The sequence below is a fragment of the Hippoglossus hippoglossus genome, chromosome 6, assembly GCF_009819705.1.
Source record: "Hippoglossus hippoglossus isolate fHipHip1 chromosome 6, fHipHip1.pri, whole genome shotgun sequence".
NCBI classification, from domain to species: Eukaryota; Metazoa; Chordata; class Actinopteri; order Pleuronectiformes; family Pleuronectidae; genus Hippoglossus; species Hippoglossus hippoglossus.
In genome coordinates, this window is record NC_047156.1 from 21,274,451 (window position 1) to 21,288,854 (window position 14,404).

Here is a 14,404-nt window from a genome sequence, read left to right on the forward strand (position 1 = left end):
ACATGTGTTTCAGCAAGAAACCAAGTGTACTGTGTAGGACTCATGACAATCCATTTAAAAGAAATGGATTGTCGAAAAGTAAACATTTTTCTAGTGTTTTCATTCGTGAACAATCACCTGAAACCAAGCATCATTGTGTTTCCAACTCTTTAGAATTAGCCCTTTATATCTATGTCAAGACAGGGTCCTTTTCCATGGGGGCTGCCATGTTGTCTCACCATGTTTGTACAGTAGCCCAGAGTGGACAAGCTAAACAACAGCTTTTGACAGGACCTTTCGTATTTTTATGTTATCTAAAGTGTAGGTTCTTCCACACACTTGGAAAGTAATGATGAGGGGAGGGGAATTCAGTTGGTTGCAACCTGCAACCTCACCACTAGATGCCACTAAGTCTTCTACACAGGACCTTTAAAGGTTGTCCTTTGAAGGGCAAAGTCTAAATATTGGATTTGGTAGAGCTGAAATAATAAGGCTTTCACCTAAAAAAAATAGGCAGCCTTTTTGATGATCAATTAGTTATTAAAAAAAAGGGACTTCCTGAAGTTTCTGTGATATTCCAGTAAATATCTGTGTGCTGGACAAAACAAGACATCTTAAAGACATCTTTAGCTTTATGGACCCAATATTGCATCATTTTGCATCAATCGATTCCCTTGACTTTGATGACTTTTGTTAGAAATTAGTAAATTAGTTTCACAATCTGCATTTCTTCTGTAACATTTGTCGACATTCATCAGAATTTCAGGTTGGTAAGGTGACAAATTAACAATGAAATAAGAGACGGGTAAATCATTTCTGAATCTTTGTAGCCTGAAGCTGACTCAGCAAACACCGCTACAAGCTGACTGACGACTGATGATGGCGATGAGCTTCATGACAGAGAGTCAGTTTCTTGTTAATGTTTGACTGGTCAATATTCAGTATCATCACACCCACAAAAACACACACGCATACACACTCACACACACACCACACCTTATAGTATTACTGCATTACATGTCGCAATACATACAATGACATTTATACAACGCCCCACGTACTGTAATGAACATCACACTATGACAACTACTGTACCGCAGAGGTGCCGTGAAAACCCTTCTATTTTCACAGGAGTGGCGAGTCATTGATTAACATTTGTTATTGTGCCAAAACCGGTTCAGTTGCAGGTAAGTGTTGTCTTAGTTGAGCCTTCATGCTACATTTGATTTCTAAATCAAATCACTGGATGAGTATTGATGAAGCAGATCTTAAGGAACTTAAAAATGTTTTTCATGGTGACCTGTTCTCTGGGATTCTACAGTGTATTATTCTCTATCAACTCTAATATCTACATCTTAAAATAATCCGATAGCTGGCACCTAACAAGCGTAAAATTAAAACTGCCGTGACAGATTTGTTCATCCACTTCTCAAAGAATTATAAAAAACTACTTGGCCATTTGTATTTTCAATTAATTTCACCAAGTTTTATGGGTGGAACTGCATCACTTATAAAAATGGGTTTTGTCAGGATTGGACTCCTAATATGACTGTGTGAGTGACTTTAATTGTTACATTCTCAGTTAGGGCCACATAAATAAACCTAGTTTTTATCTTTTCAAAGCACTGCACATCTCATGGTCTTCCTCAGCAGATGGAGTTTACACACATGATATCAGGTCGCGTCGTAGAATTGATCATGATGCAGGGGGTGGGTGGGGGGGTGCCATTGATGCCCTCCTTTACCTTTCTCTGGTTATTGATGAGCTTTACCTGGTGCTAGTCGATGCTATGTCTAGTTTTGGTTTAATATTATTAATTAAAAGGAAAAGTATTTTCTTTTTTATTATTCCAAGAAATGACATCTAAGCCGATAAAAAAAAGCAGATAATTGTGATTATCCAGCGGGTGGCAGCATTTCATTATACTTAACAAAATTCTGAGAGGAGGGGAAAAAGACTCCAAGTTTCAACACCACAAATCTTAATATTACTTATCACAACTTGAAAGGTCGTCATCACAGCGAAGCTGTATGGAAGGAATACAAAGCAGCCGTCGCAAATTATATCTTATTGTATTTAGTCTTTATGCCTTTTTTATGTACAGCACTTTGTTGTTGAAAGATGCTGCACAAATAAACTTCCCCTGTAGTCTCTGTGAGTCCATCCGCTGATGAAGATCATGACATGCAGCTGAAAGCTCAGAAAACATGAGGTACACGGTGAAGACAAGGTGCAAGGTGAACCTTGTATTGAGATTTGAACCACGAATCAGGTGCCTGTGATGTTTTTGCAGTGAGTAACTTCTGACATTTGGATGGGAGTTACTTGTCATATTCCAGATTTTGAGACCACTAAATGTTGTCCTCAAGCAACAAACATGTTGCAAAACAAATATTTTTGGAAGATGAATATAAGAAACTTTAAATGGGAGCAAAGGATCAAGTCAAACATCGGTCTGATTGTCATGAATATCGTGTTGAGTTGTGGCCTTCAGCAGTTTCTGAGAGCGGGGGGCTCTTTAAGAAAACAAAAACCTGGAGTTAAACAATCTGGAAACGTTCTCATCGACTCGAGAACGGAGGAGATGCTACACGTGTGATGACCTGGACAATATGTGAGAGGTGGGTGGAGCGAGGGGGGGCGGGGGGTGGAGGTAGAGCGCAGGCACGGGTCACTGCGTCAAAGCCAGGAGGATGTCCTTCACCAGCATGGTGCCGATCACCATCTTCTCGCAGTTGACCGTCAGCTGGGCGGCTCCATCCTCTTTGGTCGCCACGGTTACCAACACCAGGCTGCCGCTGGTCACTGTGCGGCCGGCAAACCTGTGGACAGGGTGATCAGCAGGAGGGACAGGAGGACTGAGGTCAAAGCAGCAAAGATCAGAAGTGAAGATGAAGCCACAGAATAAAGGAGGGACACATGAGTCAGTCAGAAGGTTTGGAATTCAAATAATTGAAGCTATCTAGCAGAGTTTCAGGAGCAGGACCACACCTCAACCGCACCTCTTCCGGCACGTCTGTCAATGCCCTGCTTACCCTCTCCTCTTCTTTCTTTCTCCTATTCTGCACCACTTACCCCCACACCATCCTCTCTTTGCTTCTTCCTTTCCTTCCTCCTCAATAGGGTCTTTAGAGGGTCTGTCGTGCCTCCTAAGCTTCCCCACAATGCAACGAAGACTCAATAATCCGTCAACCTCTCATACCCATTTTCATTATCATAAATAAAAGGTTAATCTTGTTGAACGGTCCTTGCAAGCGGAAAAAAAAGAACAGTAATCTGACCAATAATGAGCTATTTCTGACCAAATTGTCACTGAGGTCATTTCAACATCTCCAACGTTTGCATAATAACTTTCCTAAAGGGCCCATTCATATAACTGTTTAAATCCTGGATGAACTTTGCATCAGTGCTTTGAACTCAAAATGATTAAAAATAAACGTATGTATTATTACAGTATTTAAACTGTGTTCTGGGGTTAAAATCATCTCAAGATTGACCAGACGAAACTAAATTAAGATTAGAGTTTCTAACCAGCGTCAACACAGATTAAGTTTGAGAAAATCTGACATAGAAAGAAGAAACTATATCTTAAGGTGGGAAGACTTGACTTGAAACAAATACGTACATTAGATCACGAGAACTGTAAATCAAAGCTTTGCCCTGTGGCTCAGCTCCTCCTTAACAACAGTCCAGCACAACGCCTGCACTACTGCTGCACGCCGCACAGACCCGCCTGTCCATTGCCCCCTCACTCGTCAACAGGAGCCCGCAATACTAAAACTCCTCCACTTGGGGCAGCAACTCCCCCCAATCCGGAGAGAGCGATCCACTGTTTAACAGCAGAGAAGCAAGGCCTCGGACATCTGAACGTGGAATCAGTAAGTCCTGCTCTCCAACTGACAGACTCTGTGCCAGTTTGTACTAGACATCAACCTTTAATGTGTAACTTGCAGTTTTCTGGACACAGCTGTTCACACTATGATAAAACTTGACCCCAATCGGCCCAAAGGGATGGTATGTCCTTTGAGACAGACAAACCCTTCTTTGAGCCTCACTCAGATTAAAGAGCAGCTTTGTGTTTGTAGCGTCACAACTGATGCTTCTTTTAATCTTCTCACCTGCACTCTTTATCGGAACCACAGGGGACTCTGCTGAGGTTGGCGGCGGTGGCCACCCGCTGGACGATGGCGTGTTCATTCCGACACTTGATGTCCAGAGTCAGCCTCTCTGTGATTTCGTTCATGCCCATCAGCTGACCTGTAGAAGTGTGAGCAGAGCACTGGTCAAACAGGAGCTACAGTAGCTTCTTCTCTCTCCAAGTAAAAAAAGTAGTTATTACTATTATTGTTGCAATACCTAACAGAGTGCAGCTTGTATAAATGTGAGAGCTCAGTGTAGTACTGCTTGATTCAAGAAATTATAATTTTTTCAACTTATACAGTATTATTCTCAGATACTGTATGAATGTCCCGAAAGTACATTGATTTCTGAGGGATTGATGTGATTATTGACTCAACATCAATAATCAAAAAATGCTGCTTAACTTATAACTGGAATGCATTACACTGACCACAGCAGATGAGGGATTCAGATATCTCACACAGCACAAAGGAAGCAGCTGTGTGAACTTCCAGTCTCGTTCAAAGATTAAAGTCGTGCATTTTGCACCAAAGTATTTTTGTCTCCAGGAAGCTACTGACAGATTCGTACATGAAAGTGGATGCCTCCCAGTAAACACTGATTTGCAGGTCAAATGACATCAGGACATATTGGTTGAAAAGTTCTCCAATTGAGCTCAAAACTGGACTTTTTTCACATTTCTTGATCACTGCAATTACTACCTGAATGAGTACATATCACTGTGAGGTATATGCTAACTGGTGCTGAAACAAGCACTTGACAGAAAACAGACCAACAACCCTGCGATTAAGTGACTGTTAAAGTTATTCTGTATAATGATAGCATTATTAATTTGATGCTTTTTTACTGTTTCATTTCATTGTATATTGTGAATCTTTAGGTTTTGTCGCACTAAACATTTTTCATATTCTCATCGTATCAAAATAAAACAATTTGACTCTGACATGGCTGAGAAAGGGACAGTAGCAGCAAAGCAAATCAAATGAGAGAAGAAGAAAAACATAGCTATATATCCTGATTGTTTTATGGAGGCCATGCTGTAAAACCAAAAGAAAAGACTCTCAGCAGATCGTCTCTCTCAGGAGACTTGAGATTTTAGTCTACCTGTCATCCAGTCATTGCACCCAACTCACACATCAGAGCCACGTAAGTGTAAACAGAAAATGCTCGGAGAAGACTCCTAATTGCTACTTTAGTTCCTCTGGGTCTGGGACTTTTTTTGTTCAAAAAGGGGCTAAAGCTCTGTTTTAAGAGGATGGAAAATATGGGATTAAATGATCGATCAATTTAGTCAGACAACTCACATTTAAGTTACAGCAGCAGAAGATAGTTAAACTTTTGTGTCTTGGCTCCAACGTCATCACTCTCCCTTTAGATATGATTAAATGGGGAGTGATGAAATGTGGTGAACCGCAGCCTGGAGTTATGATGCTGGGTTGGTGGTGGGGCTGAATCGAAAGGGATAGATATTGACGCAGGGCAGCAGAGGCACTGACAGACAGAGCGATAGATGGGAAATATTCACAGCTTAAATAGACCACCAAATTGGTAGAAAGTGTATGGAAGAAGATTATGGAGAGTGAGTCATGTCATATGAGTAGACAGGGGCGGACTGGGACAATAATTCAGGCCGGGAATTTGACAATTTTTTTCGCAAAGCACCAGACCTCTAATTTTGTAGGCTGACCCAAATTGTTGATGTAAGGGTTACCGGCCTAGTAAACAAGTAAACTCACTGCCCTCTGCCATCTTTTCAGTGACATGGTCTTTGTCAAGTGCCATAAGAATCTGCTTCTCTGTTGCCACAACCATCAACAGTGAAAATATGATATTTCTGAGGGCTTTTACTTTGAAAATCTACATCAGATTGTTCTGATATTGTCAGACTGAGTCTCTGAGGTGGTGAAGTGAAATTAGTCTGTGGGAACAGGTGGTTTCTCAATGACAGTCTGTTATTTTGTTGCTTGAATTTAAGTTTTTCTTCATTATAAAGTTTGACTAATTATTCACACGGTGGTAATGAGAAATGTTTAATTTTGTCAAAATGTTCTCTTAAATAGTTTAACACGCAGTCGTCATTTTTTAAAAATTATTTTGCAGCATTTAGCTGCATCTGAGGAAGGAGCTTTTCTCTTCTTAATTCTCTCCCTCTCTGCTCCACCTTTCCGTTTCTTTTGACCACGAGCTTCCATTTAGCCGACGACTTGTTATAATGCTATCAGAAGCAGGTGCATTGCTGCTACAACGATTTCAGATAGGGGAGCTAGCCAAAAAGACCATCAGACCACCAGGAAATGTCCCTGTGCTCCCAATGTGCACTCCACCACTGTGAGTAGAGCAGGTACATCTTTATATGAGCACTACCTGCCCACCACCAAACAGTACACAGACATGGTTGGTGACTAGATGGTGAACATAGTGGAGCATTCAGCAGCTGAAGAGCCAGATATTTCCCTCTGTGTGGGTGGAGACCAAAATTGGAGCTATGAGAGAGTCAAGACCTTATCTTGGCCAAAAACACAACTGTTGGAAGTGTGAATAATCACCTGAAAGGTGATGAAATGTCAGTGATGGGCTCACAGCTAGTTTTTAGTAGTAGTGCCACTTTAAAAGGAAAAAAATCTGAGATTTAAGTCATAATATTACGAGACAAAAGTCATACATTTGCAAGAATAAAGAATACATTTATGAGAATTAAGTCATAATACTGTATTGCATTGTGATTAGTATCAGGACTTTGAAAAGATTGTACAAGAAACTGATTCTAAAGAAAGAACCATGCAGACGTGTAGTGGTCGACTGTAAGGCTCTCGCTGATTACATTTGGTTTATTTAGGGGGCTTTTTTTCCCTTTGATTGGCACTAACACTTCATCGTTTCTGCTGCCCACAGTGTCAAAAATAAAAATCCAGTATCACAGGATTAACAGCGTGTTGACCTCAAAGACTTTACAATGTCTTTTGACTTCCAAATCACAAAATGATACACAACAATATCGTGACATTGTAATACTTGAGATTCAGCAGTTCATTTAAGCAGTTTGAAAGCTCAGATAAAAGAAAGATGAACGATGGTGCACATGAGCGAGTGCTGCTCTGAGCCTGATGTTATTTCCTTTTTTTTTTGGTTCACATGGTGCCCAAAGAAGAGTGAATCAGCATCAGTGGATGAGCATTTCCAGTCATTCCCGGTGCAGCAGTGTGAGCGGCCTTTATGAGGTGCATGTTAGCAGCACAGGTGAGTCTGTCTGCAGCTACAGACCTGGAGATGCAGTTACGTGTCGATTACCAAGGCAGGAAGGGGGGGAGGATGGGGGAGTCAGCAGGAGGCATTAGAGGAGGGAGGAGGAGGGTGAGGAGAGGAGTCGGGGTCTGTGTGAGGTTGGCTAAAAGGCAGGTGGGCACACAGATGGCTGGGAGGAACAAATCTAACAAAGCCAACTTACCATGATTGTGTAATAGCTTCTCTATTGGTGAAAGTGCGGAGAGGGAGGAACCGTGGATATGACAGATGTTTAAAGAGTCACTATGGGTTTGTTAGAGCTCACATCTGGCTCTGTGTCAGTCAGCATGGACATTAGAGACATGCTGGTATCTACTGTCTGCACATCGAACACTTTGGATTTTTGGTGTATTTAAAAGTCTTTTTACAGGTGACGCATTTCAACTTTGCAATGGAAATAAAAGCTGATGTGATCTCAGGATAATTACCTCCGCCAAGGAGGTTATGTTTTCACCCCCGTCTCTTTGTTGATTGGTTTGTTTGTCTGTATGCAGGATTAAGCAAAAACTACTGGACAGAATTCCACGAAACTTGGTAGAATCAGCGAGCGGATAAAGGAATTCTTTGTTTAACATTTTGAGCAAGGATGTTGTTGTCAAACATTTTCCTTGATTTCCCAGAAAATAATTAATGGATCTTGATAAAAAAAAAAAATCAGGTACATTTAGCGATGTGCAACTTGATTGAATGTAAAGGGCCTTGGCGGAGGTATGTGCTCTACTGAGTGCCATATAGTTACATGTGTGAGAATATGTCTGAAGAACTCATGAGATTCTTTTAAAAAGACGTTGCTCTTTTCTCACATAAGAGCAGGAAAAAAATTCCATAAACCCATGGCTCAGGATGAATCAGTTTTTAAAACACTTCTGGCTGCTTCAAAGAAAACTAACCCACAGAAGTGGCCTCTGGCAAACCCTTAAAATAATTAATTGTCATTTAAATACACTAAACTAAACCTCATGATTAGGATTTGATCAATATATAAAATACTTGAATAGAAAAAATAACCAGTTTAAGCCATTACACATGAAACTATACCTGTCAACCAACTCATTCTGTCTAAACACATTGATACAAATAAAGTTGTTGAAGAGAAGTAGTAAAAAAGCAAACATAAGAAATCAGTACAAGTAAAGTAACCAAATCCCCTTTCTATTTCTCGATTGAAATGAATTACATTTATTTTCGGCACATACCTTGTTCCTTTTTAAATTCGTTCTCAGTCAGGAAGACAGGCCTCATCAGCTCCCCAACCAGTGGCTGGATAGACACGAAGAATTTCCTGGTGTGAGTGCTGCGAAAAAAGAAATGCACTTTTAGGTATTGATACGTTTTTCTAAAAGAACAGGAGAGACTCTGATCTTAAACTTCATTGCTCAATATAGAGCGTAACAGTGACCGCCCTCTTGTGCAAGACTGTGTACAGACTTTTCTAAGAGAGAAGGGACTACACATCCCATAAACCATTGCGACTTTCCGCAGCTTATTCTTGAATTCAACCTTGTTGTAGGGATTTTCACCCTTTGGACTCTTTTCTTTTCCTCATCACTAAACAACTGCAGCATGACGGAACAAGAAGTCCTGGTTGCTCTGTGTAATGCTGACATGATTCGTGGTAAACGTTTCCTCTGTGACAGCGAACTCCACCAGCCGTTGCTATTCCACCTGAGGATTGTGGGTAGTGTAGTATTTCTCTTTGACATAAAAAATAAAACATGTTTTTATAAATAACATTTGATATCATATGGACTTGTGGCTTCTTCAGGATAGTATAACACTATTTCACAATTTTTTATCTAATCTCTAATCAGAAAATTTGAATCCATCTCACCACAGCTGGAAGTTCGCCGCTTGGGTTGAGTCACAGAAATCGATGCCCATTACAGCTGTGGATGTCTCACCTGTCGGCAGCAGCTCTGTCAACGCAGGCAAAGAGGAGACAGCAGTTATAACACGTGCACAAACAATACGACATAAAGCTTTTCAGTCAGCAACTCAGCTAGTTTGACAGATGAGGACTGAGTGTGTCCACTAAGCCACTGTCTCAGATCCATGCTACACACAGTACTACCTCTAAACAGGTATGTATAGTTTATTGTGGGAAAGATTATACAAACTGAAACAGTTTTCAGATTCTGAGATGAACACAGTGAACTGCAGACGGTGGGTAGTCAGCTTGAAAAACAGATTTTGGAAAATAAAACATGTACAAAGTTTGTATTGTAATATATTCATTATTAGATATGGGTTAAATTAAACAAATCATATATGCTAAGCACAAAGTACATACATAGGTGTTTATTCAATCTCATTGTCCACAGTCACCCACCAATCTCTGGGAACTCTTTCACTCTCATGCCAGAATGCAGCTTCACGTCCTCCATGTGCAGGTTCTTAGTGTCGGACGTGGCGCTGTTGGTGAACTGCATCTGCACCGCCACCATGTTGGCGTCAGGGCTAAAGGGCTGCCGGCTGAAGCAGTACTCCACCGACAGACCCTCCCCTGTGATGCGGTGCAGCAGCTCGTAGCTCTTCAACGCACTGGAGGGGGCGATGGTCTGTGGGGAGAAGAGAGAATGAAGAGTCACTGACCATTACAGACAGACTTTGTGCTCGAGATGACAGGGAAGAGACAAACATTTTTGCATTTGATCTACTGTATTTGTCCTCTTTTTCAGAAAGCATGGTGATCAATTTCCATTTGCGCTTTTCTTTTTTTTCGAACTTTTTCTTTCTCCTTATTTTGAAAGAAATATGTAGTGTGGATTTCACTATACATGAAGTAACATTGACATAAGTGCCGGATGAGTGCTGTTTTACAATGAAACAAAATGACCTCATCCTTTAATATGTTTGAACTGAAATAGCTGTTGACGTGATGAGGGGGCTGAGGTTGGAAATCCATGTTGTGCAAGGGCCTCAGGATGGTTCACAGTCAAACTCTGAAGAAAACCTTTCTTCAGAGTGTTATATCAAGACATTATTTTCATGGCTTTCTAATCGCTGAGCCCATCGGCTATCGTCTGGAGATAAATTATTCTCTGGTGCCACAGCCAATATTTTCGGGCTTCCGGATTAGACAGCAGACATCCATCTTCCATTCTCTGTACATTCTCTGTTTACAGTCTGACTAGTTTCTTTTATCACACAAGTCCGAGAACATTTCTCCACACAAAACACAACTAGCGATACTTTTTCTAGGTGTTTTAGGTCCAGGCGACATTTTGGCTTATCTCTATTAAAGAGAAAAAACTGCGTTGCAGCCAAATCCAATACAACTGAAGTAAATGGTGACCACTAATTTAATGTGAAAAAACAACAGAAAAAAACATAAAATGCCTCCATAGTGCTCCTGTGGTGTCAAGTGTCCGTAAACCCCGACATTCAAATTCAACTCAAAACAGCGTTTATCCTGTTATCCTCCTCCAGAGCCGCGTTTGCACGTGAATCGTATATAAGAATAAGTGGTCACCATTTACCTCAATTGTATTGGATTTGGCTGCAACGTTGTTTACCCCTGAAACTCCAGAAGTGTTTTGTGGATTCAAACTCTTCACCCATCCCTCCATCGGCATAGTGGTGAGTAGATAATGAATGGATTTTCATTTTTGGGTGAACTATCCCTAAAACCCTAAAACAGTTATCTGCATTTGAATGCAGGTAAATGAGAAAGGAGATGCTTTTCCACATGGACTGTTTACCATTGGTCAAACTAGTGACAAAAAACTGAATCTTGTCCTTCACCTGCAGATTTAGCATTTTCTTGGCTTTAGATTTGGAGGACATCAGCTACCTTGGTACTGAGAAGAAAAGTTTGTTTCCTAAGATAAATCCATCTCTTCAGTCTGTTAGTCAGTATAACACAACAGAAGGTTTCCCTTTAAAGTTTTACCACAGATCATCTACTTAGGAATTTCCAATCATTTATTAAATAGAAACCACAGGGGTGGTTAGCACCTCACAGCAAGAAGGTTCTTGGTTCGAATCCCGGTTAGGTTCTTTCTGTGTGGAGTTTTGCATGTCTTCCCTGTGTCTGTGAGAGTTTTCTCTGGGACTCTCAATTGACTGTAGATGTGAATGTGATCCACAGTAAACAGTAAACCCTGCCACTCGCCCAATGTCAGCTGGGATTGGTTCCAGTCCCACCAGGACCCTCAAAAGATAAACGGTATAGACGATGGCTGAACATGAAAGAAGGTGAGACATGAGAGGTACTTACTGCCGGGGAGAGAACACTGTCAGACAGAGACAAGCCCTCCAGGTCGGTCGCAAGGCTGCTGGACAGGAAGGTGTTGATGGGCGTGACTTGAGGAGAGGGTGCAGGCTCAACTAAAATGAGAGACGCAGAGAGACTCAGCAGGGATGTCCCCAAATTTCAGACCTGACTGTATTCATCTGTTTCTTACATCCTCTTCAGCATGTGCGGGAAAGATATTTAAAAATGTTTCCCTAGTTACCAGAGGTGTTGGCATAGGAACCGATCAAAAGGATTTTTAGATATACTTCAATTTGAAAATGTACTTGTTCACTGACTTTACCTTACTTACATGAGCATTAGTACTTTTGCCCTGAACTTTCAGAAGAGAAAAGAAACACAGCCATAGAGATGGAAGAACTCACAATCGTCCAGGTCGAGTAGCGACATCTCTTTCTTCTCTTTCTTGCTCTCGATCTTGACAGGTTTGGAGGGAGGTTTAGATTCAGCTGCCTGGAAGGAGGGGAAACCAAGTGATTTGTACATGACGGTGTGAACGTGGGCCAGTCTAAATACAGATATGTTTTGTTCGTGAGTCAGTGAAAACAGTTTTAGATTTCATTCTAAATGTAGGTTTTTCAAAAAGAAAATACTCCACATGCTCCTGTATTTTTTTGTACCTAACATCTAAAGGTGTCGATTTTAAATGTTTTTTTTTATTTTTTATGTAGAGTGATTCATTATCTTTACCTTTTTTTTCTTTTTGACCTCTACCTCAGAATCAGAGTCCTCAGACTCTGATTGGCTGCTTTCGGACTCGCTCTCCTCCTCCTCATCTGATTCCGATTCTGAGGCGCTCTTGCGTGGTTTGCTTTTCCTCTCACGCTTGCTCTCTTCTTCTTCACTGCTCTGCTCACTGGAAAACAAAGCAAAGGTCCCGATAGAGTTTTATCTATAACAGATGAAACAGATGCTATTGTTGTGCTTACAGTAGAAAAAATAGGACTATGCATTGAATGACAGAGTGTCAGGAGAAAAAAGTGACCACAACAAAGGTTAAATTGGACTTTTAGTGTGATGGGAAAGCATGCTTTTGATGTGATATAACCAATCATATTATCATATATTAGAAAAGTAGTAGCAGAGTACATAAAAGGATTGAGTACCATGTTTTCTGTTTAGTTAAACAGAAACATTACGACTAAACAGAAATCAGAAGTGTCTGCTACCTTTCACTTTCTCGCACCGGCTTCTTTAATTCTTTCTTTTTCTTCTTTTTGTCTTTCTCCTCTTCATCCTCCTCCTCAGACTCAGAGCCTTCCTCGCTCTCTTCGCTTTCTGATCCTAACCCGCTCACCCCGCTGCCGCTGCCAATCTCTGAGCCGCTGACAGAGTCCGACTCTGAGGAGGAAAAAGTCAACTGATGAAAACACAGACAATGGGGACATGAAAGTCTATCTGGCACGTTATAGCACATACAGTGCTAAAAGGTCCCTGGAAAACAAATGTTTACTCAAATCCAAAGCGAATTAAATGTCTCATGCCATACACCAATGAGGAAGATAAAAATCGGTGAGGATACATTTTCATCTGCGTTTGTTTGTCTGTTAGTTTGCAGTTTTACACAAAAACTACTGGCTGGATCACCAGGTCGCTGGGTGGAAGGATTAGATATGGGTCAGGGAAGAATTTATTTAACTTTGGTGCAGATCTGAATCAAGCGGATCCAAAATTCTTTCTCTACAGTTACCACTATCAGCTGACTCTGTCGGCCCAGACTCGCCCTCTGAGTCCGAGTAGAACGGCTTCTCCACCTTCTTCTCCTTCCGCTTCTCCCGGCTGCTGCACTTGGTCCACTCGGGCACCTGGCAGAAGACAACAGAGATCAAACAGTGAGCCATCAGCTCGGCCTCGGTGGAAAAAGACCTCAGACAGAAGCAGAGGCGTGGGCAGATTACAGTACAGTAGCATGGCCATGAATGCCTCTGCCTGGGCGTGATGTAGCCAAAGGAAGCCAGCCATCCCTGCTGCAGATCTGCATTTAGATCTGACATGTCAGACAACAAATTCAGTACAGACCACACACTTGTATGGAGCGTTTCTTTCTTTCTTTCGGTCTTTTCTTTTTTGCACATATAGCTGTCAGCACCAGGTGATACCTTCATGACCAGGAGCAGAAATGCTTTTCTTTTAATAAAAGGGAGCAGTTCCATTAAGAGAAGTGATGTCTTTGACGGGTGGTGATTATCCTCTCACATTTTAAAGAAAGAGGCTATTTGTCTTTCTGCGACCACACTCATTCACCAGCAGCATCAGCGAATGAGCATGGACATCCCCACACTCCATTTAAAAACCCACATGGTCGCTAATGCATCTCGACGTGTCAGAGGAAGGCACGTCCCCGCTAAAAGAATCACTTCTTTAATGGTAGAGACCGAGGAAGAGGAAGGTGCTGTGTTTCAGGGGAGCTTTGGCTGAGCTAAGCACAGAACAGCGACTACATTATAGGCGGGGGGAGGAGTCAGAAAGCACTTGGGATTTGTTTGCAGCTATATGGGTTGAGGCTCAAGGAGATGTGGCTCTTTGCCGCTAACTGACTCACACTCGTTAATGTTGTGACTCTTTCAAGCAGCGTAAAAACCTGGCAGACGCAGAAAAGAAAAAAGATTGAGATGATGGTGAGATGAGCAGAAAGGAGGGAGGAGCTTTTTTTTGTTTTTTTTGTAGAGAAACAGAGAGAAAGGTCAGGAAAGTAAAAGAGAAAACAGAAGCAGGAGGATTTCTGGGTCTAAAAAGAAGAATGTGTG

The 14,404-nt window shown here is 41.4% G+C and overlaps 1 protein-coding gene across 9 annotated transcripts in view; it reads right to left on the minus strand.

Annotated features, from left to right (window-relative positions):
• Window positions 1-2,144: 2,144 nt before the first annotated feature.
• LOC117763650 (AP-3 complex subunit beta-2) overlaps window positions 2,145-14,404 on the minus strand; it is a 43,472-nt gene continuing 31,212 nt past the window's right edge. For 4 of the 9 annotated variants that reach the window (XM_034588958.1, XM_034588957.1, XM_034588953.1 and 1 more), the window contains exons 18-27: window positions 13,348-13,462; window positions 12,827-12,998; window positions 12,348-12,513; window positions 12,023-12,110; window positions 11,622-11,731; window positions 9,732-9,960; window positions 9,234-9,318; window positions 8,599-8,696; window positions 4,099-4,237; window positions 2,149-2,838 (exon numbers count right to left, since the gene is read on the minus strand). In XM_034588958.1, the coding sequence (XP_034444849.1) occupies window positions 2,652-2,838; window positions 4,099-4,237; window positions 8,599-8,696; window positions 9,234-9,318; window positions 9,732-9,960; window positions 11,622-11,731; window positions 12,023-12,110; window positions 12,348-12,513; window positions 12,827-12,998; window positions 13,348-13,462 (1,389 nt within the window). In that variant the 3' untranslated portion in view covers window positions 2,149-2,651. Of the gene's footprint in view, window positions 2,839-4,098; window positions 4,238-8,598; window positions 8,697-9,233; window positions 9,319-9,731; window positions 9,961-11,621; window positions 11,732-12,022; window positions 12,111-12,347; window positions 12,514-12,826; window positions 12,999-13,347; window positions 13,463-14,199; window positions 14,239-14,404 lie in introns of all 9 variants that reach the window. The other 5 variants (XM_034588960.1, XM_034588961.1, XM_034588955.1 and 2 more) reach the window with 3 other exon arrangements.